The 13,121-nt window shown below is 34.2% G+C and overlaps 2 protein-coding genes across 2 annotated transcripts in view; both read left to right on the forward strand.

The window, feature by feature from the left end:
- LOC127727026 (uncharacterized) overlaps positions 1 to 13,121 on the forward strand; it is a 219,950-nt gene that overhangs the window by 74,774 nt on the left and 132,055 nt on the right. The gene's annotated exons all lie outside the window — the stretch shown is intronic.
- On the forward strand, positions 8,987 to 11,417 carry LOC127726991 (carnosine synthase 1-like). Its single transcript, XM_052234366.1, has 2 exons — positions 8,987 to 9,622; positions 10,072 to 11,417. The coding sequence occupies exons 1-2, from the start codon at positions 9,473 to 9,475 to the stop codon at positions 11,269 to 11,271; spliced, it is 1,350 nt and encodes a 449-aa protein (XP_052090326.1). The 5' UTR covers positions 8,987 to 9,472; the 3' UTR covers positions 11,272 to 11,417.

Below are 13,121 nucleotides of genomic sequence, written 5' to 3' on the forward strand. Positions count from 1 at the left end.
GGGGGGGGGGGGGGGGGGAGGGGGTTCCGGGAGTTATAATCCCCATATAGAGACATATGACTGGGATAAAAAAAAATTACCTTCAAGCAAAAGAGTATTTAAAGGATTATTTTTGTATTCCATATAGATGCTTATTGGAATTTCCTAAAATGTGTTTTTTTTTTAATATCATGAAACAATTTGTAGTGAACACTATAAGTACTTTCTTATGTTCGTGCTATTTAAAAAATAATCAACTTCTATTGTTACGAATAACAATGGACTTTGTTTGCGGGATGTAGAAGCAGGGGTTTCCAGAAACCCCGCTCGTCACACCCTGTGGTCAAAATCCATTGTTATTCGTAACAATAGATCTATTCAATTTACACTTGTTTCAGAAATAGAAACTATGAAGTATAACAATAGAACTGGGGTGTAATTTTGTATACTGTTATCAATCTAAGTTACGGTTGGTGCGATTCTTTACAGACATCGGTCGCATATAAGATATTAGTACTACATATCTAAAAGACGATACTTTAGTGGATATGAAAGACTACGACATAATCAACAGGAATTTACATGTGATGCGTTTATTTCCTATGCAGACGACGACCGTCAATTTGTTTTTAATAATTTGATTCATGACCTCGAGGAAACAAAAGGAAAAAGGTTATGTATACAATCATCGCGATTTTATACCAGGTTGTGATATTTCCGATAACATAACAAATGCCATTCATGAGAGCCGAAAAATAATTTGTCTGATATCAAGAGCATTTATAAAATCTGATTGGTGTATGTATGAATTAAATATTGCTCGTATGGAAGGCATTTGGTCACGCGACGGGGCAAATATAGTTATTATCATTCTATTGGAAGATATCCCAACAAATGAACTTCCAATAAAAGTTATAGAATTAATTGCTAGCGATGCTGAAGTGTATCTTGATTATACACAGTACAGAAGTACACCAGAAATATTTATCGACATGCTAACTACTGCTATTGAATGTTAAGTATTGAAAGTCTTCGTACCAAAAAGGGATGTTTAACCAAAAATGTCTATGACTCTCTCTCTCTTTCTGATATCTACTGTATGAACCGATAAGATTTGTCTGTATGTGTTTCAACTCACTAGCGACATATTTTCGTTGTCTTAGAACATTATATAACGTCGGATCTGTAAGTTTACTGATTGTGTCTTATTCCCAATTGTGACATTTTGACTGAGTGTGGATTCGCATTGCGGGTGATGCATGAATTGCAGGAGACGTTTGCTCTGTACACAAACCCGGTGTCTCTACTTTTGGAGATCATGCAATTTCAAAGGAACAATACTTTTGTCGTTATTTTTATTCTAACCTGTATCATGTCAAGTATAAATTATACTTAAAGACATTAATGATTACAGTTAAGTGCTACACGAGGTTTCGTCAGCTATTTCATTTGTCAATTGGTACTGACATAATTTATAACAAACCCTTTCTTATATTATAGAAAAACAAAGGATATGGGGTATCCATCCATGAAAACAAAATCACTACAAGCACAGCAAAACACACACAAAAAGATTTATATTGTCCATTTATAAATTTTGAAATTATCAACAAACTAAGGTTTCAACTCCCTCAGGCAAAGTTGGCCTTAGATGGATTCGGTTATTCTGTTTAGACCTTTTTGGTGAAATAGCTCTTCAACTGTTTCGGTTCTTATATACATCCTTGGCTTTCAAATATTCAGCCTTGAGACTTCTTGATGAAGGAAATTCAAAAAAGTGCTTCGGATGCATCAAATTTGTAAAGTGTTGTTTTCATTTTTTCTCTGTTACCTCATTAAATAAAAAAACAAAAAAAAAACTAATTGTATCTCATTTTTAATAAATTAAAGATAATGATAAAAGTAAAAACAGTGTGTTTTTGAAAGCATATCACATTGATAACGGTATCATCACTTGAAATTTGAATATACATAATTTTCTTAAAAAAGTGTTTTTTTTTTCAAATGGAAGTTTTGAAGAAAGAAAACTACTATGTTATTTTTCATAAAAGTGCCAACTTATTAAGATTGTAAAAAGAGAGATATAAAAACTAACCTATCGATAGGTCACAGAGCATATGTCAGTTTTGTTCACAGAATGTGAGCATCCTAGTTTTATATAAAATGCTCATTGTTGAAGGTTGTGCAGTGACCTATAGTTGTTAACTTCTATGTCAATTGGTCATTGGTGGAGAGTTGTCTCACTGACAATATTCATAGCACATCTTCCTATCTTTATATTGAAAACTTAGTTCGTGTTCTCATGCAAGATTATCAATTGAGATCAATACAGATGTTTTATCACACGGCTCTTATCCTTTGATAGTTTAAAACTCAAATACCTTTTACTTTTATATTTTATATTCATTCGGATATGTTTTTACTCATTCATGTTGAATGTATGCATTAACTTGTCATCTACAAATCGAAAGTCAAAATTTTTAAATAGGTTGTATCCAAGTTCTTGCTCTAGAATTATTTAAATGTTTTAAGTGGTTGCTGCTTGTTCATTACCCGAAAACATATATGATCAACATATAACGTTCATCGTAGCTCTAAAAATAAATGATGGTGATCGTGAATCACGTCAACAACAGCCGCCTAACTATCCATGAATATCCTCACCGTACTACACATATTGGAAGACCAAACCCCGACTTAGTCCTATCAGCTCGGAATGCCCCGAAACTTCAGAGGAAATAAGCCAGCAAAACAAAAAAATCATCGAAAGCCCGTTATGAAAGAAACAACCACAGTCCAAGAAAGAGATGGAAATGCCTGCTCAATTCAAGTGCCAACAACACAGAACAGATAAGATGGGAGACACCGCACGAGACAGGGACAGACTCTACTCCTGATAGTAATAAATTTCTCTCTAAAAACTTTCACCAGCCTGGCCATCTCACTGTTTCTATGAAAGTCAGGATTATAGAGAAAATATACCATTCAACAAATGATCCCATATTGAGTACACAATATCGCTTCTCACGAAAAAAAATCTGGATGGTGTTGGTATTTTGTCTAGTCCCAGGTGTACGACTAATTAAAAACAAATTAAAAGTATTTAACACGTTTGTTCGACGCAATATGAGTCACGGTCATCGAAAATATACGCCACCTGTACTTCACATCGTCTCTATGGATGGCGTGTTATCTTCTGTTCAAAAATATTTGGTAACTCACTTCTAGTATATTCGAACAAAACTATTTTCCATACCATTATCAGTGTTCAATTCACTGTTTCAAGAGACCCAAAACACTTGCGTTATTGATTCAAATTCTTCTAAGTACATATTGGTGGCAATGGTTATGGACGCTGCTAACCAAAGGCTATTAAAACCCGTGATTACTAGTTCCAAAGATAAGGAAACCGTAGTTTTATAATGTAGCATTCGCTAATAAAGTTTAGGTGATATCAATATCAGCAATAATTTCCACCCTACCAAAAGTTTGCGCAGAAAACAATACCTGATTACACCAAAGATAAAACTACACCTGTCATTTCATATACCTACACCAAACATATTGCATCGAAGATTTTCAACCACAAGATGGTGCTAGAGAGCTCTACCATCAAGGATGTAAAATGCAAACCGCCCTGTTGCTCCTGTTAGTTTTTCCCGTACGTATAAAGCCTCGCTGGTCATGTTATTTTTGGAATATTTGTTTTCATTAAACGATGAATAACTTTGAGAATTCTTCAACTGGATGAAGAACTTTAGATTACTGATGGATGCAGTTGAAGAATATGGCAGAAAATGAGTAAACTCATCAAAAGATACCAGGCTTATAATTTGGTACGCCAGAAAAAAACAAATTTGGACTCTTTATCTGAATGGATCAAAGTTGCTCGGTCATGCATTCAAAATATACAACCTGCAATGAGCACACGAGTTTCTAACCCTTTTAAGAAACTCGAGGTTAAGGGTGCTATATCCTCTCTCCACGACAAACATGCTGTTGTTCCAGCTGACATTTCCTCTAACAATATTGTTTTATATGTAAACTCATTTTTTATTTGGTATGGCTCCATTAAAGAACTCGTAATTCACAACAATACTTGTAATCCCACATATACCATACACCATTCACGAAAGAGGAGATTTAAGAAAATCCAAAATCTGTCCTTCTCTCCTTTTGTACTAACATAAAAAAATCCTTATATAAAAAGAGGTATGCTACTTGCACAAAAACTGCTCAAACATAGCTTTGAGGAAGAACGACTGAAATCGACACTACATGGGTAATACGGTCACCATCACGAATTGGTTAACCGAAACGATATGTGTGTGTCCAAACTCACAAGGGACATGTTTTTGCAGTCTTACATCTTTATATACCAGAATGGTCGTCTAATCTGTAATTTTACCGATTGGGTCTTATTCTCGATTGTGAAATTTTGCATTCAGTCTGGGTTTGCATGACGGATGATGCATGCATAGCAGGAGACGTTTACCCTGTCAACGAACCCGGTCTCGCTCCCTTATGAGTTCATGCTATTCCATCAGGTCGTGTTTTTTGTCTTCTTAATCAATTTATTGCCTTAATTCTGCATCGGATAACAATGGCCGAAGTTTACTGCGAGGAATAGGAAAAACCTCCACCAAAAGCCAAATCATCGCCAAAGGTTCCGCCTGCTCTGTGGGTTATGAAGGTCGCCAAAGGACCACAAAAGAGAGAAAGGAAGATTGTCATTACAAATTCAAGATATTAGAGAGAATTATTGAAAAAGGTCACGCTGAACATTCAACAGAAGACCTATCTTTTCGAAATAAATAAACTCATATCACAGATACCAAATATATAAAAGAAAGGTGAAAGATACCAAAGGGCATTCAAACTCATAAGTCGAAAATAAACTGACAACACCATGGCTAAAAAAGAAAATGACCAACAGACAAACAACAGTACACAAAACACAAAACACAACATAGAAAACTAAAGACTGAGCAACGCGAACCCTACCAAAAAAAAGGAGAATCAAATCATTTATTAGCATAGTATTTGAAATGATATAGGAATGGAAATAGAAATAGAAATAGATATATGTTCAAAGGCAAAATTAAACTATTTTAGTATTCAAAATCTAACTAAAATGTATGTGTTAATCGTGTCTAATAAACACGAAATTTTAGGATTGAAAAATCCAATTCAAATACAAATATTGATGAGTTCTAATATAGGGAAGAGCATCAAGAACAGATAGATTATTGGTAGCATGTTTTGATAAATACTAATACCAGAATGAAGCAATTACGCCAACGGCCAATGAACGTCTTACAGTCTGAATCGCCGAGTACAACTTTAGGTTGAATTTATAATGTCCCTCTGGGCATAGATAAACAGCACTTAAAAGAATTCTTTGAGAAACAATAAGTGACTCAAATACAAAAACTAACTATGTTTAAATTTGTAATGTAAGGGTATCAGCCAAAACACCTGGTCTATTAGGCAATACAGAAGAACTACCAAACAATTATGATAGGGCTCTATAGCTAAAAAACCAAAGCAGTGTTTGAAATGCTAAAGTTTGAACACAAACAAAATAATGCAGACAGTGAGTTAAATGTGTAAGGTGTTGGAAAGATAACATAGGGAAAAATGTGAAGAGAAGGCAGGATGTATCAGCTATAAAAGTGAGCATCCAGTAACTAGTAAGATTACTATAGAATTGATACTTTGTTGAGATTTTAATGCTCACAATAATTTATTGGGAAATAAGAAAAAAAATATACTAACGGCAGACAACTTAAAAACTTATTCAAGAAACAATATATATCGAAGGTTCTGGAACAAGACTGGATCCAAACAATTTAGGAACATCATGTTTAGATTTAACTTTCAGTAGTCCAAATATCGAACATAAAATGAACTGCAACGTAGTCAGTACACCAACATTGAACCTATGGAAGTAATCGTTAGTAATCGTTTCTGTATCTTTATTAATTCAAATATATGTATATGAGATAGCAATAGTGATTTCTCCCTTAAATGAAAATTTAATGAAGCAAATTGGAAAAGCTTCACACACAAAATAGAAAATTAACAGAAAACTTAATTACTGATGATATACAGCAAACAACCAATGCATAAAGAACCAAATTAGTCGATATAGCATGTACATATATCCCTACTATATTACTAATTGCTGCTATGATTAATATATTTACCACCGTAGATACAAGTATCTTGTCTTAGGGAAAAAGTAAAATAACAAAAATACCGAACTCCGAGGAAAATTCTAAACGGAAAGTCCCTAAGCAAATGGCAAAATCAAAAGCTCAAACACATCAAACGAAGGGAGTGATAAATCGTACTTTGTAAAAATCACTCTAACTGAAACAAAATATTTTCTGCAACTGACATTATAAAGATGCTTGATTTCTTGATTGACAACATATTTGTAAGTTTGGAGGACATGTTTTTCGAACAGTCGGCATCCCCATGGGAACCAACTGTGCTTCTAGGAAGAAGAAAAGAAACAAGCATTATCCTTTAACTTCACGTTCCGTTAAACAGATGATGTCCTTTCACTAGATGATTCGAAATTTAGTGTCTACTAGCATGTTGAACGCATCTATCCCATCGAACTTGGAATTAAGTATACAACAGACACAGTTAAGTCTGTCTCATATCTTGACTTAAATCAAAAGGTAGTCAATGATGATCCGTTGAGAAAAAACGTTACGACAAAAGAGATGATTTCAGATTCCCAATTGTGAACTTTCGATTCTTATTCAATCAAATCCTGCATATATGGTATATATCCAGTTGATACGATATTCCAGAATTTGCATTCCTATTTTAATTGCCTTGATAGAGGGTTGCTGCTTACAAAGAAGCTATTAAACCAAGAATTTCAAGTTGTGAAGTTGAAATCATTTCTTCGAAAATTTTATGGACGCTATCACGAGTTGGTTGACCGTTATGGAATATCTGTTTCACAGATGACGACGGATATGTTCCAATTGTCGTAACCACAATCCCGTCCTCTGTTCCTCGGATGTTACCTAACGAATTAGACTTATCACAGGGTTTTTACTTACATGATCAATACGACGGGTGCCATAAGTGGTGCAGGATTTGCCTACCCTTCCGAAACACAGACCACCCCATGTTTTTGTGGTGTTCGTGTTGCTGTCTGTAGTTTTTTTTTTGTGTACTGTTGTTTGTCTTTGATTCATTGTTCACTTTTTGCCATGGCAATGTCAGTTAGTTTTCGACTTGAGTTTGGTTATTATTTTGGTATCTTTCGCCTCTCTTCTACTAAGAATTTCAGAAAACCAACAAACCTCGAGTCCTGTCATGAACCAATGAATGCACACCACCCATAAATGCTAGAAACAAAGCTAGCACAGAGAAAGTCGTATGTGAAGTGGCATAGATTTTGAAAACTAATTAAGATAAAGAGAGAAACACACGAACGAGACCTAATGTTCAAATTATTGCAATCATATGAATTGTAATAGTAACATTTCAGATCTGTGGTATAATGTAAAGTAGATGTTAGGCAAGATCAGCTATAAGAGAAATATTCCTTTTTTGATACATTTGAATGATTTTATAACAGATAACAAAGAAGGAAAAAAGTCTTTTTCTTCCGAGTACGGGAAAAAAAGAGTATTTAATGAAATCTTTTATCAGTTGCAATTTGCCGAAATTTATGTTGTCTTCTAGTACGTCTGTCATATTTTGTTAAATTGTCCTTTGGAACTTCTACTAACTTCCAATTAATTTTATATAGCATTGTTAATCTAGCTTTTTTACTTCTATTATGTAAACTGTCCATTGTAAAGAATTTGTCATGTTGGAAACTGTACCCGGTGTTCTGTCTTTTTAATCATTATAGACAAATCGGGCTGCTTTATGCTGAATCTGCTCAACCTGAGTGATGTGGTGCTTTTTGTAAGGATCCAAAACAGGGGAAGAGTATTCAACGACTGGACGTACAAGTGATGTGTACGTGAGGTTTTTAACCTTACGTGTACATTTTTTTTAAGTTCTACGGAGAAAGCCTAAGGTATTATTTGCCTTACAGGTAATATTATTTATTTGTGTTCCCCAGTCAAGATCATGGTTTATGGTTACACCTAAATATTTACTGTTTTTAACAGATTCTAATACATGATTATATCAAACGTGCTTGCGGAAAATTATTTTAAAACTGGTACAGCATAAACGTAAAATTATTATTATAAGGCTAAAATAGAACAAGAACAAATTTATTATTTCATTGAATATTACAAAAATAATACAGATTGTTGTAATGAAGAATTTACATTGCAGGGGTTCAAAGGCGCAAAGGCAGATACAGATGATAGCTCACCAGAGAAAATAGAACAACTTATAGTTTGTTTCGTCATTTAACTGACAGAACGTTAAGAATATTTTTACTTTCATTAATATTATTTTGATGTTACACTACAACAAAACCGCGTGCGCTCAAAAATCTATCGTTGGGATACTGAAAAAAATAAATAAAACCATTCCTGGTAATTCCTATTAATGTTTACTTCAGACAACAAATAATTTCCCAAATCTGGATAAAACAAAAGGAGAGAAGATACTAAGGTGGCAATCAATAACCACAAGTTAAAGACTATCAGACAACATCTTTCCAAAAACTATGTTTTGAGAGTTCCCCTTAGGTAATCTGTGAACATTAAAGAGTGTTATATTGATGTGTACCCTTGTGGAACATCCGTTTTATGCTTGGTTCACATTAGCTTTAGATATAGATATGTCAGACCACTGGAGCGAACAAGGGCTATTCACACTTATTCTTTTTCATCTGAACGTGACTTTTTATATTTATATACTTCATATTACTCCTTATCTTAAAAGAAGCAGAAAATTTGTATTGTACTTATATTTTATATATTAGTCTGTGATAATTTTGTGAATATAAGAGCACACATTTATTTGAAGATTTTACTTTTATTAAAAAAAAAAAAGATTGTGTATAATATCTAAACACATTTCTAAGTAAGTACAATAAATGTACGCATGTCTTTAATATAAACCCCATCTAAATGTGTTTAGAATTGAAGTGTTTAGGGCTAAAACACTAATTTCTAAGCTAAACACGATACTAAACACAATATTCAACACTTTTTCAACCCAATTACATTGTCAACCTAATTATGTTTACAAATGAGACATATTTAGACTTAAACATGTTTTAAAAAAGTGCACAAAAATCTGTTTACAGTTGTGTTTAGGATCATAACACCATATTTACAGCGTACATTTGGACGTTTAATACTTATCAATCATTTTATTGAAGGACTAAAAGATCATTTTGCGGCCTTAACTTGATATATTGCCATGGAATTCAGCTGTTAAAGTTTGTTATCATGAGATAGTCCCTACAGATGGAAAAGCTAGAAATTTTTTAAATTCTTTAACAGCTATATTGATCGATTCACATTAGTGTTACGCACTGGTTATTTCAATGGCAAATACTGAGCAGAAATTAGTCCAAAACGATGATAGTAAAAGATGTAATACCGAAGAATTGTCAGGGAAAACAATTCTTATTATTGGAACTTCCGGGCCAGGTTTGCAGTTCCTGTGGAAAATTTTGAAGGATTTAAATATAAAGGTATGTTTAATGGAAAAATACTTCTGTATTGAAAAATATAACAGGAAAAAAAGAGGTGAAAGATACGAAGGGGACATTCAAAACTCATAAGTCGAACAAAAACCAACAACACCATGGCAACCCCTCCCCCCCAAAAAAAACACAAACACACCAACAAAGCATTACATTTCGATAGATCGAGCAACACGAAACCCACAAAAAACCGGGGATGAACTCAGGTGACAACTAATAAAGTACGATTTGAAATTTTCATATGTAAGTTTGCGCATACCCCACCAGTTAAATGTATGATTGGTAATATATCAGTGAATATATTGAAAATAATATCGAATAACTCTACCAAACTCATAGAGATTTGAGTTGCCTTGGAGAATCAAGTGGCCTAATCTGGATGTTTGTGTTGCCCAAACTTTCAGAGGTTTTCATTGTTTTTTTACAATATGTTTTAGGTAATTCTGTTTGACCCAAAAGAAGAGAACCATGGTCGTCGTTTTGTTGAAGTTTTTATCCAATACAACTATTTAGAGGATTCTATACACAGAGATGAAAATCATGCAAATACTATCATTCGACTTCTCGGTCACAGGAAGGAACAGCTATCGGCATGTATTTCTTTCGATGAAGATAGTATGCATTTAACTGCCATTTTAAGTCAGAAGTTAGGACTGATTGGTATTGATCCAGATGTTGCTCGTACATCGCAGAGCAAACAATTAACCTATGATGCGCTGAAAGACGATTTGGATACAAGTAAATATTCCCCGCTATCATTTCGAATTGAAAATGTATCAGATATCGTCAATACAAAAGGTCTTTTATTTCCAGCGATACTTAAACCAGAATATGGCAGCAATTCAGAGGGTATAACGGAAGTTACATCGACAGACGATTGTGCAAGTAAATATACCAAACTACAAGGTGCATTTGGAAAAGATTGGAACGTGAAGGGATTCGGCAGTGCAATGGTTCTAATGGAATACTTACCTGGCATAAGTCACCACATTGAAATTGTTGTATTTCACGGTGCTTTGCTTAAAGCACTCGTATCAGACATGGGTCCAAAATTACCAGGTGTATTTGCAGATACGACCACTTGTTTTCCGACTTGTTTATCGGACAAATTAAAGGGCGAAATAATTAATGCGTCTTTTGATTGCTGTAGGAAAATCGGATTGGATAATGGTGTTTACAATGTTGAGATGAAATTGACCAACACTGGCTTCAAGATGGTCGAAATAAACACCAGACCTGGTTCTTATAAAAGGTGTGCTGTTTTCAAAACCACGAATTCTATCGACCTACATGTGACCAATGTTTTAATCAAATGTGGAATCAAGCCAAAGTTACAAGAAGTGAATATGAATTATGCGGTTGGATGTTTTCTGTATTCATTTGCTCATCGTCGTCAATTGAGGAATCAAACAGTACAGAGGAGAATCAGCAAATTACAACAGCAAAATCAAATTCTATACATTGAAAGATCCGAAATAGCTGAATGTGATAATACCTTTCCAAAATGTTTCGCTCATTTAGTGGCTATGGACAAAAGAAGTGTACAATTTGCAAAACAAAATTTGATAGACATTTGCACGGAACTCAATCTATCTAGTGATGAATATAATATAAAACATTTTACAAGGTATTTCTAAAACGTACATACAGGAATATAATCACTTAGACCTATACGCATTTTGTCAGGACTCGGTAATTTTAGTACATGGCATTCTAGTACGTGCCGGAGTGACACATTTTATGCAAGCTTCTATTCATTGATGTTTCCCTTTCAAATAAAATATCGAAGATTAAATAGTGTAATATTTTTCTTCAAAGGGCCCCTAATTTAACGTGACGAGGGCGTGACGTCATATATCGAATGACGTCATAATTGAGCATGTGACGTCACTGATGTCCAACTGCTGTATTTTCTGGCACATGAAATTTTAACCATATCAAATTAGTGACAGCAAGAGGGTAAAGGGACTAGTGTTTCACGATTTGACGCAAAATGGGCACAGAATGTCAAATAAAAAGTGCGAGCGATGCCCAGTTTGAAAATTGCAAAGACAGAACACTATTGTTTTCATGAATTCATTTTTTTTTCATATCAGTTATACTATGTTCGTTTTCCACAGCTCGGCTTTCACCACAATTATTGATTATTATTTTGTTTGTTCATTAGATAAAAAAAAGTTGCACATTTACAATAGCTTCAATTCACATTTTGGACCTCTGATCATCTCTTCACAGTCTCCATTTTGACTTTTCTTCTGTCGACCCGGGATCGTTTTAATCTTCGGGAATTGTGCTAAAAAAACATTTGCATTAAACTAGGATAGCGGTTTTTTATTTGGACTCCAGCAGATACCCGAAATAGCTGAATGTGATAATACCTTTCCAAAATGTTTCGCTCATTTAGTGGCTATAGACAAAAGAAGTGTGTACAATTTGCAAAACAAAATTTGATAGACATTTGCACGGAACTCAATCTATCTAGTGATGAATATAATATAAAACATTTTACAAGGTATTTCTAAAACGTACATACAGGAATATAATACTAACCAGACCGTCGGTAGTAAAACAAAAAAGGGTGACACAGATTTCTGAGCACACAACATTTGTTTCTAGATTAAGAGAGAAAATGAATTTGAAAAAAATAAAACCAGTAATTGAAAATAAAAATTATTTCTGGTGCATGATGTTTTACCGAGCCTACAAAATTGAAAACTTTCGTGCATGAACACTACATCCTGAAAATATTTAGAAAATTCTAAGAATTAACGACAAGAAGGGACGACGGACTCGAGGTGGTTTCAGTATCGTATGGTAAGCTTACGTGCTTGATCCAGTATAGGCATTAAGGCCGCATGGATATTTAAAGGATGATGACAAGCATAGTCGACAATTGTACATAAGAGACTGCCTTAGAGTAAATCATTTTTCAATAGGCTAAGTCTTGTCTACCTGAAGCTTGCATGTAAAAAATCTTCCTTATCAAAATAAATCGTCTACATCATATATGTTGGGAGAGACAAATATTGTTTTCCAATTAGGGGCAATCATACGTTTTTCGAAGTAGGGTGTATAAATACTCAGTCACCGGGTGGAATGGGGACGTCAAATCTGATGCCTCATGCAGGAAGAGTTCCTCGCTTTTTGCATGTTAAATACAAGTGACCTTTGCAACAACTTTTAAGGTGTCCGCAGGTAGTCTGTTGCAAAACAAAATTCATGTTCCTATCCAACATACCTTCTTATTCCCATGGCAGTTTAACTTTACCGCCCTTTATCCCGGGTCAATCCACTTAGCAGAACCTACCCCTTGGATTATTGTTAATTTGTTAATTTGTTCTCGTCCTGAAAATGGCGACATGAATTGTGTCACTGGACGTTAAGAAGATTAACATATTTATTGTAACATTTTACAAAATGATTAGGCACAAGTTATTACTCGTTGGACAATGACTTAAAGTTATTTGAAGGTCCGTTGGACATGGCT

This window comes from Mytilus californianus, unplaced genomic scaffold (assembly GCF_021869535.1).
Source record: "Mytilus californianus isolate M0D057914Y unplaced genomic scaffold, xbMytCali1.0.p SCAF_1, whole genome shotgun sequence".
In the NCBI taxonomy this organism is placed as follows: domain Eukaryota; kingdom Metazoa; phylum Mollusca; class Bivalvia; order Mytilida; family Mytilidae; genus Mytilus; species Mytilus californianus.